This window comes from Neopelma chrysocephalum, unplaced genomic scaffold (genome assembly GCF_003984885.1).
Source record: "Neopelma chrysocephalum unplaced genomic scaffold, ASM398488v2 Primary Assembly neopelma1_88, whole genome shotgun sequence".
NCBI lineage: Eukaryota > Metazoa > Chordata > Aves > Passeriformes > Pipridae > Neopelma > Neopelma chrysocephalum.
Window position 1 is genome coordinate 675,966 of NW_020897750.1, and position 23,126 is coordinate 699,091.

Genomic DNA, 23,126 nt, shown 5'->3' on the forward strand with positions numbered 1-23,126 from the left:
CCCCATCAGTCTTGTAATGGGATGTTTTTCTAAGGTCCTGATGTATTTTCACAGCAGCTTCAATATGAGGTTGTGCTATTCAATTGCAAATGAGATTTGGCGGCAGGGTGGGGGCAGCATGGGGAAAGAAGAAAGATGGCTGATTTTAATTTCTTTTACTATTTATCCTGTTTAGTTGGATAGTTAGTTGATTCTGTGTTTCTTGCTATGTGTTTGATCAAACACAAAAAATTTCTGCTACTTCTACTGTTTCTGATACACTTTATCTCTAGTTAGCAAAGGAAGTGGCCTTTATTTTCATTTATAACTGCTCGCTTTTTATTATCTTTTTTTTAATAGATGGAAAAATTGGTGGATTCGTGGAATTCTCAGTCTAGCTATGATTTCTGGTTTTTTTCTGATCATATACCTGGGATCATTTATGCTGATGCTTCTGGTAAGTTTGTTTAAGTACATGCTTCTGGGCAAGAGTTACTTGATCTCTTCATTCATCATGCTTATGACAGCTAGAAGCAAACTGCACAGACAATTCAGAGCAACTTGTCTCTTATTTGTGTGAGTGTAAATACTTTTGGAAAACACTGGACACAACTGGAACTTGTGTATTAAGGAGTTCTTATGTACTGTAATTATTTTATTTAAAGTAGGAATTAAAGTAACTCTAAGAAGTTGAATTACTGTTGCCTTACTAAACTACTGTCGTCCATTTCATTGACTAGTTTCTATCTCCTACTATTGCATACTTTGAGTCTGTTTTAAAAAGCAAACAAACAAAAATCAAACCAAAACCAACGCCAAAAAACCCTCCAGGACCAAACCCATCACCACCAACAAAAAATCTAAAAAAAAAAAAATTGAGACAGTTTTAAATTTGAGGCTAAGGAAAGCAGACAAGTCTGGTCTGCTGTCTGTGACCAGCACTGAAAGGCTTTTCTCAGGCATGCCTTGTGGCCTTGGGTTTATCTGTAGAGTGGAGCTAGACCCCTTTCCATGGTACAGAGATAAGGTGGATTTTATTTCACTGCATTTCATGAAGTGAAATACTGATGATGATAATAATAACAATAATTGTAATATTCTTCATACATGCTGCATAGCAGGTCAGCCTTTACTGTTTCTTTCCGTCATTTTTATTGCTGGTATTTTTATTGAATAATGGTTTAATTATCTTTCCCAGTCATGGCAAGTAACAGGCAGGAATGTGGTGCTTAAAACACTGAAATTGGTACTTCTAGGTAACTGCTCTGATTTTTTACTCTAAGATTGTTTCACTGTCAAAATGTACTTTTCATATCCTCCTGTGAAAAAATTTTTGGATGGTATTCCTAGAATCATTTAGATTGGAAAAGACCTTAAAGATCATTGAGTCCAGCCATTAACCCAGCACTGCCAAACTACCACTGAACCATGTCCCTAGGTGCCACATCTACATGTCTTTTAAATACCTGTGGGGATGGTAACTCAACCACTGCCCTGGACAGCATCTTTCAATGCTTGACAGCTATTTTGGTGAAGAATTTTTTTCCTAATATCCAGTCTAAACCTCTCCTGGCACCAATTGAGGCCGTTTTTTCTCACTTGTTACTTAGGAGAAGAGACTGACCCCCACCTGGCTACAGCCTCCTTTCAGGTTGTAGAGAGCAATAAGGTTCCCCTTGAGCCTCCTTTTCTCCAGGCTAAACATCCCCAGCTCCCTCAGCTGCTTCTCATCAGACTTGTGCTCCAGATGCTTCACCAGTTCCACTGCCCTTCTCTGGACTTGCTTCAGCACCTCAATGTCTTTCTTGTCGTGAGGGGCCCAGAACTGTACACAGGACTTGAGGTGCAGCCTCACCAGTGCCGAGTACAGGGAGATGATCACTTCCCCAGTCCTGCTGGCCACACTATTGCTGATAAAAGCCAGGATGTCATTGACCTTCTTGGCCATCTGAACACACTGCTGGCTCATGTTCTTCAGCTGCTGTCGACCAGCAGGACCCCCCGGTCCTTTTCTGCTGGGCAGATTTCCAGCCACTCTGCCCCCAGGCTGTAGCGCTACATGGGGTTTTGTGACCAAAGTTCAGGACTCGGCACTTCACCTTCTTGAATCTGTATTTACAACTCTGGGGCCGACCGTCCAGCCAGTTTTTAACCCAGCAAAGAATATGCCCACCCAAGCCACGTGCAGCCAGTTTCTCCAGGAGAATGCTGTGAGAAACTGTCAAAGGCTTAACTGATACCCAGGTAGACAACATCCACAGCCTTTCCCTCACCAACTAAGCGGGTCACCATGTCAGAGAAGGAGATCAAGTCAGCCAGCCAGGATTTTCCTTTCATAAACCCATGCTGGCTGGCTCAGATCTGCTGATTGTCCTGTATGTGGCATGGGAAGGCATTCAAGATGGTCTGCTCCATGACCTTCCCTGGTATCAAGGTCAGACTGACAGGCCTGTAGTTCCCTGGATCCTCTTTCCACTCCGTCTTGTAGACAGGTATCACATTGCCTAATCTCCAGTCAGATGGGACCTCCCTGATTAGCCAGGACTGCTGATAAATGATGGAAAGTGGCTCAGTGAGCACTTACATTCACCTCAGTACCCTTGGGTGCATCCCATCCAGCACCGTAGACGTGTGTGTGTCTGTGTGGTGTAGCAGGTTGCTGACCATTTCCCCTTGGATTATGGGTGGTTTATTCTGCTCCCTGTCCCTGTCTTCCAGCTCAGGGGACTGGGTACCCAGAAAACAACTGGTCTTTTACCATTAAAGGCTGAGGCAAAGGAGGCATTAAGCACCTCAACTTTTTCCTCATTCTTTGTCATTATGTTTCCCTCCCATATCCAACAAAGAATGGAGATTCTCCTTAGACCTTCCTTTGCTTCTGATGTGTTTATAGAGGCAGTTTTTTATTGTCTTTTGCAGCAGTAGCCAGATTAAGTGCTTGTTGTGCTTTGGCCCTTCTAATTTTCTCCCTGCATAATCTCACAACATCCTTGTAGTCATCCTGAGTCACCTCCCTCTTCTTCCAAAGGTCATAAAATTTATTGTCTTGAGAGACTGGAGTGCTGTTTCACCAGCATTATCGTCTGCATTAGAGTCTCTACATCTGAATTAGTCTGGTTTATATTTCCTGTTTTCAGATGAATGACATGACAAACTAGTGATCTGTTGTTTCTTTAGTGGAGGATTTTCTTTTTTGTGTGTGAAGAAACAACAAAAAAAAGCCCTTTTAAAGTGTAGGTGATTGGAGAGATTATTTTCACAATCCTTCATTTAGTGGTCTGTTACATTTGCAAATGATGATTATGAACAAAAAGGACATAATCAGTTTGCAGGGTGACTTGGTGTATTCATGGTATACTCTGAGATTGCAATCATGGGCAAAGCTGTCAAGACAAAGTAATTTGGATTTGTCAACCAAAAAGTAATGAAAGTTAGTATAGAATTCTTCCTCTGTTATACCATAAAGCAAAATCTCTGTCTTTTGATACAATGAACTGTTCATAAAGTTGATATTTGAAACTAAGTAAAAAGGAGAATGGAGGAAAAAAAACAGTTTTGTTCGTGAAGTATTTAATTCACTGGAATCAAATAACCCATATTTAAATAAGAGTTATCATGCTAAAACCAAATCTTAATACTGAAAATGCCCAGAGGCTTGTAGGAAGAGTAATCCAGTGAGGTTTGGAGCACAAGCCCTGAGATTGCTCTGAATAGTTGGGAGGCATGTTTTACATTTGCCTGCTGCTCAGGTAACAGGCACAAGCTTCCATGCCTTTGGACCCCAGTGCCCTTTTCCACTGTAAGGTGCAATCCCTTAATGTTGCTCTTGCATTTGAAGTTTTATAATACAGGCCAAGCAGAAGAAAGAGCACGAGATAGGGGAGCTTCAAAATTAACTCACTGAGGTGGTGTAAGACTGTTTCAATCTGTGTTCGCACATTGAGCAAGAAGAAGTGTATTAATGAATGCAGGTGGTAAGTGAACGCTGCAAAGCCTTGCATGCTGACACGTGCCATCAGCGTGGGAAGGTTCTTACTCCTGCCCCTGCACGGGATTAGCAACGGCCTGTGTTTGGCAATACCATGTAACTGAATAGGGTGATCTGCTTGGTGAGTGTGGATTGGACAAAACTGGCAGAGTCCTTTGAAGCCCAAAGACATGACAGGACATACAGCCAGACTAGTGCAGGCGAAGCAGGGAAGTAGTGAGATCAGCAAAACGAAATGAGGGCCGTGGAGGGTGTGACATTCAGACCTGGGTTAGGATGAGCTTTGCCTCTAATCATAAATCCTAATTGCCCCTAATGAGATGCTTGCAAGTGAAAGAAAAGACCTGGCTGCCCAACGTGTGTTGCACAGCTAGTTTTTTCCATTGGGCCTAGAAAATATTTCTCACATTAAATGTAAAGATAAAACTTAGCCAAAAGAAACAGGAGAGCCTTCTTTACAGGCAGCACTCCTGACCTGCTGCTGTCAAACTATTTTAATGAAAAAAAATCAGGAGTCTTTCCTTGTTTCACAAGTATATTCTTGCAGCTAGCCCAATGTGGGGTTTTTCTCATCATGCGTAGTGGTTTGGAGATTTTTTTTAATTTTAAACGGAGCTTTAGTTTTTCTTGTATTTGCTTTGAAGTTGTTTTCTGAGTGGAATTTCAATTCAGAATAATGTCTCTTTTTAATGCAGGCTGCATTGCTACTCACTGCCTGTAAAAAACAACTGCAGCATATTTACATAGTTTTTTATTTCTCTTATCTTAGGTCTTAAGCATCCAAGTGAAGTGTTATCATGAAATCATTACTATTGGTTACAGAGTCTACCACTCCTATGACTTACCATGGTTTAGATCCCTCAGCTGGTGAGTAGCAAGCAAGAATTTCAGTAGAGTCAGGATGTGAAACTTAAATCTTCATCTTCTTCATATCCTGTTGTGGTGGAATGATAGCTTTGTGGGCCATGTGTGGACATAAAACTTTACATCTGTCTCTAATGCAGAATTCTGTAGTTGTGTTCCATCTGTGAACTTGGACAAGTCAGTTGGCCTTTTATTACTTCCAATTTTTTCCTTGTTATAAAAAATATGTATATATGTACACGTATGTTTGCATTCATTTATGCTTTAAGTCAGAATTGAGCTTATGGAAACTAAAAGTGTGCATAGTCAAAAAACCACCTGATGTGTATTACCTGAACTGCTTTGAATTTTTTTTTTTGGCTGTTAACCTTGCACAAGAAATTAATAGAACAGGTGTCTTAAAGGCTCCTCTTTGCACACAGAGAGAATTAAAATAATTGCACACAAGTTCTAAATCCTTTCCAGTCATGCACTTAATCATAGGACTGCATGAATATAGTGTTGGGGGAATCTTCTGAAAGCTAGAAGATGAGATTAATTTTTATGGCAAATCCTGAACACCTGTGAAATGTCCAGTTTGTATAGGGCTGGATAGAAATGGGGAAATAAACTCTTCTGAGTTCTGGGAGGAAAAATAAACGCTTCTATTAGTCAGTGTTATGGGAAGGTGTTGGGCACATGTAGTCTTTAAGGTGCTTAAGGAGATAATTCCTTAGACATGACCTGTGTTGTGTTGCCTTGGTTTTGTGTTGTGTCAGGTTTTTTAAGGAATTGAAATATCTAGGTTATTCCCTGTCTCTTGTCACATTGCTTCTTCACTTCTAGAAGCAACTTTACTTTGCAATCATACACAAATGATTCTGCAGTCCTGCCAGAATTTTTAGAGGAGGTAATGTGCACTCTGCCACTTATTCTATTTTGGCACTTCACCAATGTCACTTTCTTATGTGGAGCTCAAAATCAACTCTTCTGCACTGCCACACTAGTTAACATCAAAGCTCCTCTCAGTCTAACATCTTGCCACTGATACTAAATACTAAGACACTTCAATGAGATGAGAGAATCCTGTTAATAGTTTGCACATGGACTGCATTTGCTAGTTAGTTGATGGATTTAATGCTGCAAGATTACTGCTCAATCAGGAAAGCTAAAAGGCAGAGTGCATGGTGGAGAGGAGCAGGAGATGCATCAGAAACTCTTTCAGATGACAATCCTCAGGCCAGATGGCAGGAGCATAGTTGTATTCAGGTCCTCAAGCCCCATGTCGGATTCACTGTCATATAACCTCAGAGGGTTCATTTTGCAAGTATCTTTTTTCCAGTTTCCAAGGCAGAAATCACAAACTACCCGTTTTAGGATACGGGAAAAGAATACACAGGACTGCTTGTGTCAATATTGATGGCAGATACTTGTTCTCTACTTTTAGAATATTTGAAATGGACTTGCATATATATGGAGTATCCAATGCCATAGTTTAGGATGAAAAGAATTTTCCAACTGCATTCTGAAAAATGTGTTTGTTTCTCTAGTGTCATTGCTTTAGAAGAAGTAAATTACAAAAATTGGCTTATCAGAGGAGACACTGACCCTTAAAACTGGATTTATACTTGAATTTTGGTTTTGTCGCATGTCTTTTCTACCCTTCTGATTTTTATTTTGTGTGATCTTTTTTGTTGTGGGTTTTTGTTGTTTTTGTTTGTGTTTTTGTTTTTAAGAATTGCACTTAGTGCATATTATTAAAATAACTGTTAATTGTTGCATATTGCAGGTACTTTTTGCTGTGTGTGAACTACTTCTTTTATGGAGAGACTGTAGCTGATTACTTTGCTACATTTGTGCAAAGAAGAGAACAGCTACAATTCCTCATTCGTTATCACAGGTTTATATCTTTTGCACTGTATTTAACAGGTAAGTGTAGGAAATCACAAAAATGAAAGAACTTTGTGCTGCATTTGTGTCTATACTTATTAAATTTAAAAATATGTATAGTTGCTCTCTATGCACTTTCAGCTTCTCTTTCCTCATAATGTCCAAGGAAATTACATGTTTGTGGGTCCATTTTTTCTGTGAAAAGATGAATACAAATTTTGTGTTCACCAAGAAGAAGAAAGCAGCCTAAACAAGTAGATGATCTTGAGAAAGTTGAACTAATAGTGCTGAAGAGAAGCTGGTAAACAGTGACCTTGATCACTGAAGAACTGGGGCTCAGTACCTGAATATGTGAACACTATTTCGGCACACTGTGGAGATGATTGTATGTGTAATTGCTGTGCTGTGTTGATGCTTTTCTGTGCAAGTGTTCTTCTAGGTCTACAGTAATAGGATTTACTAATATATTTTAAACTGATTAGTCAAAATGCCTGAGTCTTAATTTTGTCTGCAAGACATTCAGATACTTGCCTTATGAATAGATTTCCTCCCTGTCCAAAGAAAGACTTTTTAAAAGCCTCCTCTGTAGGAAGAAGAGACACAAGCTGGCACTCTCATGGGGTATTGCTTTGTGAACGTGTAAATATAGTCCACAGTGTTTTCATCAATGCAGTTACTATTACTTTAACATAAAAGTAAATCAACTGAAGACTCAGATTGGCTTAAGGGACAGGGGACTGCTATGGTACAAATACTTAAAAAGCGTACTGAGAAACCTGGTCTTTGATGAACTCTGTCTGTTACTATTGTTATTTTGTTTTTTTTTTAAACTAAAGAAAAATTCTACTCAATGCTTAGATCACAAACTTGAAACCAGCTTTGCAGAACCTGACCTTTTTCAGCTGGCTTTGGCTTGAGGAAACTAACTTAACTAATGCCTCTTGACCCAGTGAGGGGAGAGATGAGGCAAGCTAGTCATGAGCAAAAGCAGGAGGCAGAGTGTAATTTGCCCTTTGGCACACTAGGATGGTGGAGTTACTAAGGCTCTATCCCCAGGGTTTAGGGTCTTTTGAGGGCCTCTGACTCCTGCTGGCACAGGAAGTTGCCATAGGAGAGAAGAGGTGCTCTATTAGCCACCCAGAAAGTTTCTTTTGGTCAGCTGAATTCTCCAACACCTGCACTTCACACTTGTGTTGCATGTGACTGTGTGCCTGTCTGGGGGAAAGGGGCAAGCCGGTCCTCTTCCTTTTGTTTATTTCTGTTAATTATTCAAAACCATTTTTTGACCTGGCTTTTGAGTGGTTTTTAGAAGTGATGACCTCCTCCACTAAAAACGGTGTCCACGATGAGACCTTGTATGTGCTGAGATGAATGTTCTTTACTGATGGTAACTAAATCTGTGTTAACTAAATCATAATCTTATATGAGAATAATTCTATATGTACACTTAACTGAATATAAGCAAATGCTCCTAGCAGCAGAGGAATTAAAAACTGCTTCAAAGGAAGAGAATTACTGGTATATCACAGTTCAGTGTCATTGCATATAAGATGGTACAAACTGCACTTGCTTTGTTTTACAGGATTCTGCATGTTTGTTTTGAGTTTAGTGAAGAAACATTATCGTCTGCAGTTTTACATGGTGTGTATTACCCACTTTGCTGTGGTCATTCACGTTATGAATGTCACTAGAAACAGTCATGTCCCTGTGTTCATAAACTGGTTCAGAAGAGGGGTGTGGAAAATGTCCTTAAATTGACAATGCCACGAAATCAAGTGTTGTTGGAATGTTTGGTATCTGTTCACTTTGCAGATTATTATTATTATTGTATCACAGGATGCAGCCTTTCAGTCAGTACAATCTGTCCTTGGTGAGGCCTTGTGCGTGTACAACATGATATGTTTCCCTTAGTGATAGGCTGATACTGAAGAGATTCATAGAGAAATGGGTGTGCACCTCCCTCCCAGGTCTGAAGCCAAACAGTTCAGGGCAGTGTGGGAAGTGGTTCTTGTGACTCGAGTGTTACTTTGTGTTACTTCAGCCCCGCTGAAGTACTACTAAGGGAACTTGATCTTAACCCCTGTGTGGAAGATTTATTCTGTGATACTTCACAGCTGCTCTGGTCTTCTGCTCTGTTGTATTTCAGTAGATCATTGGTCTACTAGAAGAAACCAGCATTCTCATCTCTTGTATTTGTCCATCTAATAAACAACATAGTAGCTACTGTATATGTATCTTTTTTTAATATGTATCTTATAGGTCAAAAACTAATTTTGTAACATTACAGGTTAAAAACAAACAAGCAAACAAAAAATGCCCCTAAACAAACTCAAACCACCCCATTGACACCGTTCCCACTCCCACTTCTATATTGGAATGACTAGAAGCCACAGTGAAACAGTAATGTGGTACAGCTCCTGTCTTTAAAGAACTTAAGCAATTAGGGCATTGCACAACCTTAAAGATTTCCTAAAGCTCTGGGGATGCAGTTAACCCCTCTGTTTCTACACTGCTTTAGGTAGCACTTTACCATTGAGGATCCCTAATTCTAGACTAGGACTTTACTGAGCCCTGTATGAACATGGAAAAAAATCTTTTGCTCAAAATAATGTACCCTGTTTGTGGGAGAACTTCCCTGTCAGGGAGATGCAGTTTTTCTAGGAGAGGTAATCCTTACCTTCTTTTCCATGATTTTTTTCCCTTTTTCCTTTTTCGGAAAGAAAGTAAAAAAAGTGTGGTGTCAGTCATACAACTTGGTGTCTGCCAAGAAAACATTAAAGTGTGACTACCTAAGAATTGCAATAAAACAGAGGGAAGCCATATGTCCATGGTGTGGCAGCACAATGTTTGGACAGACAAGGAAAGTCTATCCTATCCTTGGAAGTGTTCAAGCAGACTGGATGGGGCCCCGAGCAATGTGGTCTAGTGGAAGGTGTCCCTGCCCATGGTGAGGGGGTTGGAACTAAGTGATCTTTAAGGTCCCTTCCAACTGCAATCATTCCATGATTCTCATAGAGTAGCCACTTAGTTTTATGTGGTATTCCAACATCACTGTACAAATACTAAAAATTTAGCAGCAGAGCTCCCTTAATTAACCAGCAGGTAATACTTTCAGAAACGTTTAGTAATTTCTTGTACCCTTCCTTTCAGCATTCTCAAGTTGTCTTATCTGGAAGTAGAGTCTGGCTGCCATGGGAAAACACATGTGATAAGAGAATTAAAGAAGTAGGATATTAAGAGTGTTAAATGGCCCAGACTTTGAGTGCTTAAATTTGGTATAGCATAGAAAAACTACCAGTTCTTGTTTTAAGTGTTTGGAAAGTAAAATCTATTGTAGAATCTTTACTGGTGAACTGTTTGGAAACTACTTTGTTGCACTCTGGTGCTACAGATTAAATATCAAGTACGTACAGTAATACTGAGGAAAATGACTGTTTAAATGACTGTGCACTTAAAAACTAACACTTCATTTTCACTAATCCTGAGAATTTTCATGTTTCGTAAGAGTATTCTGTTATGAAAGATATCCACATCCATGTAACGTGACTCTTTCATGAGTAATTCATTGCCATTTTATTGTTACAGTTCTAACATGTCTGTTATATGTATATACAGAATATCACATTGCTTACATTTCTTTGCTGCTTTCATGCTGAAGGTGTATGTCTTATTAAATCAGGTGTTAAACCGCACATTAAAAAATTCTGGGTGGAGGTAAGTGATGGGGAAACCTGCTAAAGTTTCACTGCTTGCTTCAGAAAGCCAGCTAACTTGTGATATACTGTATGCACACATCTCTTGCATTATCACCAGAACTGGTCTTCTCTGTGAACTCCTAAATACCTCCTCTAGCTGACACGCCAGTATTTATCCAGGTGTATGGGTCGGTGTTTTCACTAACTGTTGTGTTGTTGCATTGTTAACAGTTCGCATGGACTCATGTCACTTTGCTGATCACTGTAACTCAATCTCATCTTGTCATCCAAAATCTCTTTGAAGGCATGATCTGGTAAGGGGACAGTAATAAACTGATTTGTAACTCTATTGCATTGAAAGGTTGGTTCTTTTACATAGATCTGGTTAGGGAATAATCGAGGGAACAGTTAAAGCAGTACAAATTAAAGGAGCGTTAATGTCTACTTGGAAGTGGAGTCGAAGGAATTGGGAGCAATGAGGTAAAGGATACAGAAGAGGAAGCAGCAACTTCTTTAGATTGACAGACACAAGTAGGATAATTTTGAACAACCACTTCATTTACTTGCAAGGAATAATGTTGATTGCATGCTTGGTCAAATAGTTTCTGTAGCATTTTGCTGAATGGATGAATATCGAGCAATTCTTTTTCAATTACTTGGGAACTTCAGGTTGCTCAGAGCTATTGAAGATGGACCATTTAATTTGAAAGCCCCAATCTGGCCACCTTCCCTGCAGCCTTCCCTGTTCAAATAAATGCAGAGTACTTAAAATATTTTAAGAGTTTTAATCTTGGTTATTGCTGGGTCATCTTAGTGCCCCATTTCCAGTGATACATTAAGTTCTGGCTATGCAGTTAAATTTGATTACTTAAAACCACTCCTCAAAGAGAAGGTATGTTTCCCTACATTTCTTCAGGGACAGGGTAAATTTCAAGTTGGGAAACAAGGAACAAGCACATGAAGGATGGTTTGTGTTCTTCTGAGGACATAATGCTGTATGTTCTCCTTTTTGTTTTCCTGATATATGAACATGTGAGGAGATTATTGCAGACAAGGTTGTATAGTTAGAAAGAAAGCCCAAAGCCTTTGACAAAGTTTGTATATAGAAATTCTTTTCATAGTAATCATGTTCATGTGCCAAAAACTGAACATATTTGCCTTGCTAGCCTAATATTTCTTATTGCTACTCTTACTAGGTAGTTTGGCAGATGGTCACAAAATCTGATTTTTAGCTTATTAATACATCCCTGCTTTGAAAAGGGGGGAAAAAAGATTAATGGGCTTGAATAACAAATTCAGAAGCAGTCTGCATGCAAAGAACACTTAAAAAGCTAACACAGGCTGCTCCAAACTGACAAGGGTGGGGGGAAAGGAAAACTATTTTTTTATGTATTTAGCTATCATTTAAACTTTTTAAGGAATTTGCTTGTTTTGATGTTATCAAAAACATTAGGATGTTTATATCTATTGATTTCTTCTTAACTGTGGTACCAGTCTTCAAGCCTGATAGGAAAAAGCCAGCCTGTTCTTGTTTTAACTCATGCACCAAAATAATATTTTAACTTGAACTAACATGGATCTGTAATGATCTTGTTTGGCTGAAGACTAAAACCAGTATAGCTAAATATGCTGCTCATGGGGGAACGAGGTGAACACATTATGAAACATAATTCTTTCTAAATACTACAAAAAAATTCCACAGAAGGAAATGCTGTTGTTTGAATTTCTGTTCTGTGTTTAGGTTCAGGCAGCTTTTCTTTCTCTGCATGAAACTTCTAATGTCTTTCTCTAGGTTTCTGGTTCCTATTTCAAGTGTTATCTGCAATGATATTACTGCTTACATTTTTGGGTTCTTCTTTGGCAGAACTCCATTAATTAAGGTAGGTACTTAGATGCTTCCTCACTAACAAGTTTTTACAATTTATAGCAATTTTGTTACTTGTTCAAAAACATATTAATACTTCATACTGAGCTGCATGATGCACACCTTTACTAAAAAAGCCCAAATTGACTACCCTCTTCCTGAAAATTTGTAAATGGAAGCTGGGATTAATGTGAATGTAATATTGGCATTACAGGTAGTACAGTTCTAGTCTATTGCATCACCATTTATAATCACATTCTTTTTGGATTTTGTGTGCAGGTTTCACTGCATGCTTACTGCACAGAAATTCTAATTTGAAATAAGCCACTAGGGCACATATATCTGTTCCTCATTTGGTCTCATTGATGTAGCACTGTGAAGGGCTCAAGCATTAATCTTCCTATTCTAGTAGAATATGCAAGACCCCACAGAAAGCTATGAATTATTATTTTGATGATGTTGCCATGTTACGTTTTGGGTATTTTAAGTTTTGGGTGTTTAGTTGGTTCTGATATTAAACTGCTCCTAAATTGAAAATGTGATAGCATTTGGTGAAGAAAATAGTTTGCTACACTGGTCTCTAGTTATTTTCTGTATTAATTAGCCAGGCTGTATGCAGGAAGCTGGTGTGTCCTGAGGAGTGTCCCCAGCAGTAGTTGTGTCCAGCTTCTAACACTATCTGAATGGGCACTTGCTTGCAGAGGTCTCCACAGAGCCAAGATGTGCTCCTGCAGCTTTCCCAGTCTTCTGCTTGAAAGGAGCTCAGCTGCTTAGTCTGGGTCAGGCGCAGCCAGAGGCCGGCAGCAGCCTCCAGAGGCAGCAACACATGGGATGGGAGCTCTCCCTTCCCACAAGCTGCCCAGTGGCACCAAACTGTGGCTCTTTTCCCTCCTTGCCTGGGACAGGTCCTAGCCATACTCCTCTATTTATCACAGTCAGCAGCTGCAGCTGCTGACATTCAGTTAATTCCCACATACCTTTGAAAAACCAAGTAGGAGCATAATTGTCACAAACAAGGTCAAGAAACAGAGTAAAAAAGGGTTCAGTGATGCAACTGATGGACTAATTCTATCTCTTTTGTGCCTAGCTGTCTCCCAAGAAGACCTGGGAAGGGTTCATTGGAGGCTTCTTTTCCACTGTTGTATTTGGATTTATTGTAAGTAACCACAGGACATTCATAGAACCATAAAATGGTTGTGGTTGGAAGGGACCTTAATGATCATCCTGTTCCAACCCTCCTGCCATGGGCAGGAGCACCTTCCACTTCCATCCAACCTGGCCTTGAACATTTCTGTATAGATTCAGTCTTCGTATTTTTACTTGAAGTAAAATTACTGGTAAATTCAGTCATCTCAAGCTGCTGAAAGCCTAAGAGTTAGGGTTTTTTTGGCTAGAGAATTCTGCCAGTTCATAACTAGCTGGAAAGGGTAGGCAAGGCTTGCACCTCTCCTAAACAGGTTATATTGACCATTTTCTGCCATTATTGGAATATCTGGAATAGTTTTATCTGTGAGTTGCATCCCTATTTTGAAATTGAAGTTTATTCATAGTATTATTTATGCTTTGCAAAGTAGTACTTTTGTATTACATACTTTATAAAGGCATTTCTCCTGGAAAGCAGCTTACACTGAAGATATGCATAGAAGATAATAACGGCATGAGTAACTGTTGTGATATCACCAAAGTCAGCAATAACAGCCAAACTTGGTAGAAGAGATAGTTCAAGTTTTAATGGAGAAGTGAACTGCAAAAAAATGAGTAGCTAACATTTTGGGATTTTATAATGCAGAAACATCAGTAGATATGAATCTGAGAGATATGAAAAGGAAAACAATTTGGGAAATCATCACTAAGCGCATTGAACATCTGCCTTGTTGAGGCATTCTCCAGTTTAAACAGACTTATTTTACTTCTTCTTCTTAGGAAGGTTTTTAATTACTCTGAGCTTGTGGTGACAAAGCCATTCATTAAAATATGATTTTTGAGTGTAACAACAAACACCTAATTCAGGTGACTTTGTTTTGCTTTTCAGTTTTCCTATTTTTTGGCTCAACATCAGTACTTTGTCTGCCCCGTGGAATATAACAGCGAAACTAACAGATTTGTGACAGAGTGTGAACCTTCAGAGCTGTTTCAAATGAAGAAGTACTCTGTGCCACCATTGCTTCAGGCTGTGTTGGGATGGGTAAGGAAAAAAAAAAAGGCTTTGGCTAAAATTGAAATCATACTTCCCAGCTTAAATGGGTTTCTAAACCATTTTAGAAGGGTATCTGAATGCAGGTAAGACTTGAAGGATAAGAACTGAGTTGATACCATGACCCTCTCCATTGCTCATACAGGGGAGGTGGTCACCCAAGAGCAATTGAAATGCACTGCTGGAGTCACCCAAGGGAACCTGCCTGTGTTCTCTTTGTGCTGGAAGTGGATGACACTCAAGAATTTTGCAGACAAACCTTATTTTTGAAGAGCAACCTTTGAATTTTTGTGGAAAGTGGGCTTAGGCTTGTTAAGGCCCAAATTAGTGGCAAGCTTAAATAAGCTGATAGAACTTCATTCTATTTTCAACTAGTGTGTAACTGCCATTAGGAACAGACTCTTACTCTTTTCATCACCATAGCATCGTGTGTGTTAGTGCCATTACTTCCATGCTTAGAACTTAGAAGAACTACCAGCAATAGTTCCATGTAATGTACTCACCGACCCTTTAAAATGTGTAAGATTGAAATGCCTACAATCAAACATACTGAAATACATTGTTAATTATTTTTCTTGCAGGAAACGGTGAATATGTACCCATTTCAGATGCACAGCTTTGCACTGTCAATATTTGCCTCATTAATTGGGCCATTTGGAGGATTCTTTGCCAGTGGATTTAAAAGAGCTTTCAAAATCAAGGTGTGTAATGAATCCTGTAAGATGGTTTTGTTTTGATTTTCTCTTTGAATTAGATAAATTGGTAGAGTAGTGTTTGGGTTTTTTTTAAATAATTCGTTGTAGTACTTAGTGTTTCTACTAAGTTGTAATTATGTTTGAGTTGTTTTTTAGCATCAGAAACAGGACTTAGTTTTATCAGAGAGATATATATGTGTGTGTGTGTGTTATTCTTCAAACTTGATCAGCATGTGACTTTAATGCTGGAAATCTAAGAATAATGTGGTTTCATAGTTTGGTTGATAATTACTCTTCCGAGTCACATTGCAGAAGTGGTTTAGACAAGCAAGATGTGAGATATTATACTTGACATGAAAGGCAACCTGTAGATGCCTAAGAAGTGCTGACAGTGGTTTACCCTTCAGATTGTGGCTGGCTATGTTTTACCAGTGGTATTTGTGTGTTATGCAGACGCTGGTGTGTCAGGTTCACCAAAGCATGAGATATTTGGCTGCCTTTGCCAATACAGTGCTGCCTTGCAACTAGTGTGTGTATTGGCAAATTATGTGACGTGCTAACCTCTGTTTATTGCAAGGTGTGCGGTGTTGCTTGTGGCAGTGTTGTCCCTGGCTGGTATTAAGTGGCAGCAGGAGTATGGGAAGAGGGCAGCCCCAAATTTTCTCCCGGCCTTCTTTATGTCTTGGTAGGACTGCTGTAATTCTTATCCTGTTGCTTCTCGTTGTTCTTGTTCTGTATGTCCGCCAAACTGGCATGTGCTTTGCACAGAAGTGTATAAACCCTTCTGTTTGTGCTGAGCTCCTGTACATGTGCTTGTACTTACCCCTCTTTCTTATGCCAGTCCAAGCAGCTTGCCTGGCACTTTGTGAGCCACAGCCTCATGCACTGCTGTACCTGTGCGTCCAGGGAGCAAAAGACTGTGTGTGTGAAAAACGGATTTTGGGGGAAAATTAATGCTTCTGAAAAGCAGCACATATTCTCAAAAGTAGTATGTTAAAAAGTAGATTCTTTTAAAACCTCTGGGCCCAAGGTGATGACCAAAGGACTGTCGGGAAGTCAGAGTTATTGTGGAATTGCTACTGAAGGCAGTGTGTAGGTGAGGTTAGACACTCCATGCTTGCCCAGCAGTGGAGGGCTGGTGTGGCACAGGCACAGGATGAGTTTAACTTGCTGGCAGTTGCCCCACATGACTAAGGGTTTTCACCCCAAGAGTACACAAGTGAGCGTGGATGACTAAAAGGGTGTATGAGGGTATTTTGATTGATAAAGCTGTTCTACAGACAGGATCAGGTAACACAAAAATAGCGTATCGAGCTTTGTTTGCACCAGGAATGTATTTTTTTAGGTAGCAATGATTTTTTCACAACAGGGTTTTTTGATTCTGTTAAATATGTTTATATTGCATGCACACATTATGGTTTTTAACTATGGTTACAAGAACCCAGTGAGAAAAAGGGCAGGTGACTGGGCAGGACTGGAGAGTCCTCAAGTTACTGCTTCTCTTGCAGCAAATATACGTTACCTGGTAACAAGTGCTTCAGCAATACCTACCAGTAGAGGATAAAGCAATAAAGGTATTAAAGAGGAGAATTAGATTCTGAAGAGGCAAGAAACGACAGCCATTAGCTTAAGAGGCTCACCACAAAATGAAGTATGTACAGGCACGCAAGTGTTCTCAGTACTGCCACACCTGCACCTGACCTACTGCTGTCCTCTTGTGTGATACTGTGGACAAGTTGCTTCATCTCTTCTTTTTCTTCTCACCCCCTGACTCACCTTTGTGGTTAAAAACTCCTTTAGCAAAGGAACCTCTTGCTAACTTTTGGCTCAGTGCAGTGAAAAAACATAGCTTACTTGCAGCCCTAATGTGCTGCTTCCAAGTGATACATCGTTAGCATGTTTCGTCGGAACCACTGACTATCTTTTTTTTTTTTTTTTCCCCCTTCCATCCTTCACACCCAAAAGGATTTTGCAGACACAATCCCTGGGCATGGTGGGATAATGGATCGCTTTGATTGTCAGTACTTGATGGCCACTTTCGTTCATGTCTATATCACCAGTTTCATAAGGTATGGGCTTTTTACAATGTTAACTCCTTAAGCATGTACAGCATATTCCTATAATGAATTTATAGGAGTTATTTTAGCATAGCAGAGACGGCAGGTTTCTAAATATGATTTATGTGATGATTTCAAATACAGAACTATTAAGAAAACATACGTCACTGCCTAGGATTTGTGTCAGGTTCAAGCTATGCCCTGATGTTTCCGTGACTGCTCTGAAAGGTAACCCGTGTATCCAAAATACCAGAAAGTTTTGTGTAGCAGCCTACTAGCAGTTTTATTAGAATTTACTGATTACAGGAGGGTAGAGGATGGGGTTTCAGGCAGGAGAGTTGTGCAGCATCTGCTTTTCCTGTGTGGTTCCTTAATAGCCTGTAGGTTGCAAGACTGCAGTTCTTCCTGTAAGTTTCAGTATTTCTCAGCTGCTTGGCTTGGGATGTTTAAAATGGTTGAAGAAAGGAGACAACTTCTTAAAAATCCTGCTCATCTTTCCTGAACTGCACCAGTTTTCAAGAAGAAATCATGGGAATCACAATTCTCTTACAGTAGTCATTTTAGTTTCTAGGGCAGAGGTGGGTAAAGGAGCCAAACCAACACAAGCCCTTAGTTTTCTAAGTGCATATGATAACATGTAAATGCATATCAGCAACAGATTCTTTGCCTTATATTTGGTTCTTCTTAGTAGACTGTAACTAGGTGGCTAGCTAAAAATGAGGCTGATATTTAGAAAAGCTTGGTTTAATTCGCAGTTTTCTTTACTGACTTGGCCAACTTCCCATTTAGTTCAGTAGTACACAGCTTATCTGGCTGGCAACAGATACTAACCAAAAAAAGATCTCTTGATGAAAAACTCTGGTTACAGTGATTAAGGATGAATCAGTGAGTCTTGTCATAAGTCTTCTCAGTATCCCCATTTGACAGCAAATAGAAATGCTTTTAGTTTCTGTTCACATTGAGCTAAGAGTATGCTCTCCCAGTAATGCTGGCCCGTGCATCCTGAGGGGGTAGACTGGGAGAAATCCATAACTCTGTGTCCTCTAAAAAGGGAAGGCGTTGTTTGTGCAGCAAGAGAAAAATGAAAAGCTATCTAAAAAGATTCTTTAGAGTTGTGGTCACAAAAAAAAAAAAAAAAATTTCTTTTTTTTCATTGACAGGGGTCCAAATCCCAGCAAATTACTGAAACAGCTGTTGATACTTCAGCCTGAACAACAATTAAGTGTGTATAAAACCCTGAAATCTCACCTCGTTGAAAAAGGGATTCTTCAGCCATCTCTGAGAGGGTAGTTTGTTAAAACAGAGGACTAGAAGAAAACTTCATTTACAAGAAGCCTGTGGAAAAGCATTGCAAATGTGCACATGAATAATAGCTATAGGAAGAGTAGTTTGTGGTCTGGAAAAGGTGAATGTTTCCTGAAATGAATGTGAATACTATGACTTCTTACTAGGACACTAAAGATCTCTTACTCCTAAAATTATTCAAATGCTTACAAAGTAACAAAGTAACTGTTACAAAGTAACAGTACACATGCTGCGTATTTTAGTTGCTGAGGTGGATGGGAGCAGCCTTCCTCCAGCACCCAGCCTGACAGTCTTTGTATTTAAGAAAAAAAAAAATGAAATTCACTGTAAGTTTTTAATGAGTTATTTAAAACTGTATATCTTAGGAACACCTTTTTGGTCTCCAGTGGTTCCTGAAGTGTGAACGCGAGGCAGGCAGTAACTTCTATGTAGGCTGGTGCTGAAATTCCTATCGGCCAGAAAACACTTGTTAGCCTGGTCAAAGTAGTACTTACAGCCTGCTGTATTGGACTACTTGTTTCTTCTAAACCATTATGAAGGTTAAGCCTACCTCTGTTTTTAATTTAGCAGCTTTCTTATGAAACCATTTCATGCTTCCAAGAGAAAAGTACATTCATTGAAATATAGCTGGGCAGTTTGGGCTGTGGAGCTACTATTTTTTTTGGTTAGTGTTACACATTATAAACAAGTGTGTACGTCCAGGAGTAGAGATTACCTGAGAAAATGGAATTCTCCTACCAGTAAATGGATAAGGGAGAATCTGTAGTTTAAGTCCTTGGTTTCCATGGCCTGGTCAGTGTCTGAAGACAGTAATTCAAGCCTTATTCCTTGTGCCTCTTAACTGCTGTGTAGAATCGGGGTATTTCCTTCTTTTTAAAAGCACTTTGAGGTCCTGAGTAAAAAGTGAAGTTTAAGTGGTATGTATAAGTGTGTTTCTCAGTGAAGGCAGAAACTGTTAGCTCCTGAATGTGCACAGTGCAAGACAGGATGCATGGTTCTTCTGCTGTTATTATTTTTTAAGAAGATCCTCAAGCAAGCTCGGGTAACCACAGAGGGGTTTGAATGGAGAATTTTTATAGAAAGCAGCTATTCTGTTGACTTAGGGGGTATATGAGGAGCATTAATGCTCTATAATTCTCAAACCTAGTTGTTTTATAACTTTTTTCATCATGTGACATGTCTTGATGCAAATAAAAATATGAACCTTTTTTGAAATGACAAAAATTACTCCTGTACAAAGAAAAAGCACAAATGCCAATTTTGTTTTCATATACTGTAACTTGATACGATTTCATTTTTCCAACTCACTGTAAATAAGTTTCTCCTGCGGTGAACGTACCGAGGCCACATCTATGTGTGTGTGTGTGTATATGTAAATTATTAAAAGATGTATGTATATATATTAAAGATTAAAATTTTAAAAGGTTGGTGCTACTTGAGGATGCAACCATGGAAAAAATCACTTGGGTGGGTCATAAGCCATATCTATAAAATTCAAACTGCTTTTTGTTGAACACCATGTAGCTGAGACCACCGTGCACTCTGTTTTGCACTTGGGCCATGGTACCGTGTGTACAGCTTGTGTATGGAAAAGCACCCATGTACATTGAACAAAATCCAGGCCTAAAGCAATTCCTGTTGATGTCAGGTATTTGACAGAATTAAATTATGTCTGACCTGGAGATTGCAGTACTGTATTGAAAGAACACTCCAAGAGGTGAAAAATGCCACCTGCTGCTTCTCCATCAGTGACTGTGTGACTTGGCTTTTTAATTGGAGGGAACTGAAATTCAGCTCTTACTCAGGATAGGGCATAACCTGAAGTTAAAAGGTAGCACAGCTACCTTTGGAAATGTGCTTTAAAAAGAAGGGAAGGGAAAATGAGGTGGTGACCAAAGTAGAATACCTGCCAAACTAGCTTTTAGATGAGGCTTTGGTTATGTATGGGACTTTGGTAGACATTATGATAAAACGCAGCCATACTGGAGCTAGCATATCTTTATCCTGGGTATTAAAAAAAATCTAAATATTTAAAAATTATATAGAGAATATATATATATATATAGAAGGGTAATTGTTACTTCAGAAACTTGAAATTTTTAGTGTAATTTTATAGCATGTATAATAAGAAAGTTAAAATATATTTTAGTATTTAATACAACAGAGCATTTGAAATTAATTGCTATCTATGTGCACAATAGAAAATTCAACACTGCAGTTCTGCTTTTCAATGTTAAAATGAAGAAGGGGTTAATTGTGAAGTCACTCATCAATTTTCTAGATAGAGTAACAGCTTCCTGCTGGCTTAGGCGTGGTGTAAATAAAGCTGAGCAGGACCTGTCACTATGAAGTGACAACTACACTTGGTTACTACACAGAGCATTTACCCCACTTGCTGCTTCTGTTAGTTCAAGCATTGCAACATCAGAAACAGGAAAGTTTAACTTTTTACACCAGTGCTTCTTTTCACTTACACTTTTGTCCCAAGTTGTTATAATTACCCACTGAGCAAAAAAGAAAACTGTATATTATGTAAATATTGTAAATGGTATGAGCATATAATGTCTGTTTTAGTTTGACTGTTTCAATCTTTCATTGAAGCAGGCATTGTAAAAAAAATAATAAATAAATAAAATTGGGACAGAAATCCTCCAATCTTGTATTTCCTATAGCATGCACAGTGGGTGGAGATTTCTTAACAAGAATTTATATTTCTTTATGTTATTCTTTAAATTTGTGTTCCTCATAGAAAAGCCTGCTATTCATTTCCTACCTTTTGCCCCTCAAGGCTTCAGGCCATCCTTGTTTGTTGCTCAACTTACACAATGTGTCTCATGTCCAAAGATATGCAAGCTTTTCCATCTTTTCCAAAAGGTGCTCATTTCAACAATACTGACACAGGCCTGTCAGTATTGACCATGTGTGGTGATGATGGGGCGGCAGCTGGCAGCTACCTCTCCCCTGCTTTCCTGTTCCTTCCTTTTAAGTCTTGGATCTGAGGCCCTTCATCTCCTGCAGCCTCAAACAAGCCAGGTAAGAAATGCATTTCATTTCTAAATTACGAAGAAGGCTAACATCTGTTAAACACTCACTATCACGAAATCTTTTGTGCGCTACACACCTTCTCAGATTTTAGAAAACTTGTGGAGAAGCACAGAGCTTTCCTGTGGTCTGCCTCCACTTCTTAATTGTCTTCTGAGGAAAAGAAGGGGAAAGTTAGAAGTGAGTTTTCTTCTGCCAGACAGATCACATTTGGACTACTACTTGCACAGAGTCCCTTTGTCCAGATTGTACTAGTACTTGTACATAGCTAAGTTACAATTACTCTTTCTCTTGCAAGTAGTTTCTCAATTATAACATGGATATTCAGTTCCTTGTTTAGCAATTTCAAGTTCCATGAACTGAGGCATAAGTCCTGTGTCTGACAGGAATCTGGATCACCCATAAAGTATCATTTAGGTTGAAAACACCTTTGAGATCATAGAGTCGAGCCATAACCCCAGCACTCCAAGTCCTCCATTAATGTACTGCTGAATACTAAAGGCACTGTGATTTGTTCGTGGCATACATATTGCACCCCGACTTCCCAACACTGATGCTTGTTCTGTGAATTACAGGGACATGTTTAGCTCTCTAAAAGAAGAGGTGAGAAAGACTGGTATTACTAGGATGTCGTTAGCATGAACATATTGTTTGCAAGCGACTGTGAAAAGGCAACATATTTTCATAGGACAGCCAAGGTGTAAAGCTTCAGCTCTGTTTAATTGCCACCAATTGACTTGCACTTGCCTGTGTGGACATGCAATGGCAGCAGTTTGCTTCCTCGAGTGGTTGCTGCTCCCGTGTGAAGTGACTGGGCCAGCTGCCCCTGGCTCAGCAGGGACTCGAGTTTTGCGCTAATCCCACACACAGCTTTCACAGCAAGAGGCTGCGTTTCACTTCTACTGTTAGGACCCTCCTCTTTGATTGCAGGAAATTAAATACTTGTGCTATCTGGCAGAAATCGTGCACACCTCTAATGAAAACATACCAAGAGCCCTAATTGCCCAATTGTGGTTTATATTACCTACCGAACTGTGGCTTATCATTGGGGGTTGTATGTACTTGAAGGGTGTGTTAAGCTCTGCAAACTTTGACCTTGTTTCTGGTCTGACAAAATATGATACAAACATAGCCTATCCCAGAACAGTCAGAAGCAAGCTCTGCCGGACTCCCTGCTGTGCCATGTCCAGCTGCACCAAAACAAGTATTAGAAATAAATAAAAAGATGTTCTTGCAAAGTTTGCAGTGTGGTTGCCTTTGGTGGTGGGAAGTGACAAGTTACTGGTGGTTCAGGTGTCAGTTACAGAGAGGTGCAGTTTGCCCAGAAACAAGGGGATCTATCAGCAGCAAAGGATCAGTAACCTCCATTTTGAAAATGCTGGGGACCCTTCCCTGAATGACCATGAATGGGGGACACATTGTAGGCGTGTCGGGAAGGCTGTAACCCTGGAGTACCTCAGCCAACGGGAGTACCCTCCTGGTAGGGAAGGCCTGATTCCTCTCACTGCCTGTCTTGCTGAAGCCTTTTGTGAGTCTGTGTGTCAGCAGCTGCCTGCGCTGGGTCGCTGGAGAAG

General features: G+C 39.6%; 1 protein-coding gene across 1 annotated transcript in view; it reads left to right on the top strand.

The window, feature by feature from the left end:
• The window catches only part of CDS1 (CDP-diacylglycerol synthase 1), a 32,509-nt gene extending 11,352 nt beyond the window's left edge, over window positions 1-21,157 (top strand). The window contains exons 3-13 of the mRNA XM_027692752.1: window positions 340-436; window positions 4,737-4,834; window positions 6,600-6,739; window positions 8,283-8,341; window positions 10,627-10,709; window positions 12,188-12,275; window positions 13,347-13,415; window positions 14,292-14,444; window positions 15,035-15,154; window positions 17,114-17,217; window positions 18,366-21,157. Of these exons, the coding sequence (XP_027548553.1) occupies window positions 340-436; window positions 4,737-4,834; window positions 6,600-6,739; window positions 8,283-8,341; window positions 10,627-10,709; window positions 12,188-12,275; window positions 13,347-13,415; window positions 14,292-14,444; window positions 15,035-15,154; window positions 17,114-17,217; window positions 18,366-18,495 (1,141 nt within the window). The 3' untranslated portion in view covers window positions 18,496-21,157. The remainder of the gene's footprint in view (window positions 1-339; window positions 437-4,736; window positions 4,835-6,599; window positions 6,740-8,282; window positions 8,342-10,626; window positions 10,710-12,187; window positions 12,276-13,346; window positions 13,416-14,291; window positions 14,445-15,034; window positions 15,155-17,113; window positions 17,218-18,365) is intronic.
• Window positions 21,158-23,126: the final 1,969 nt, after the last annotated feature.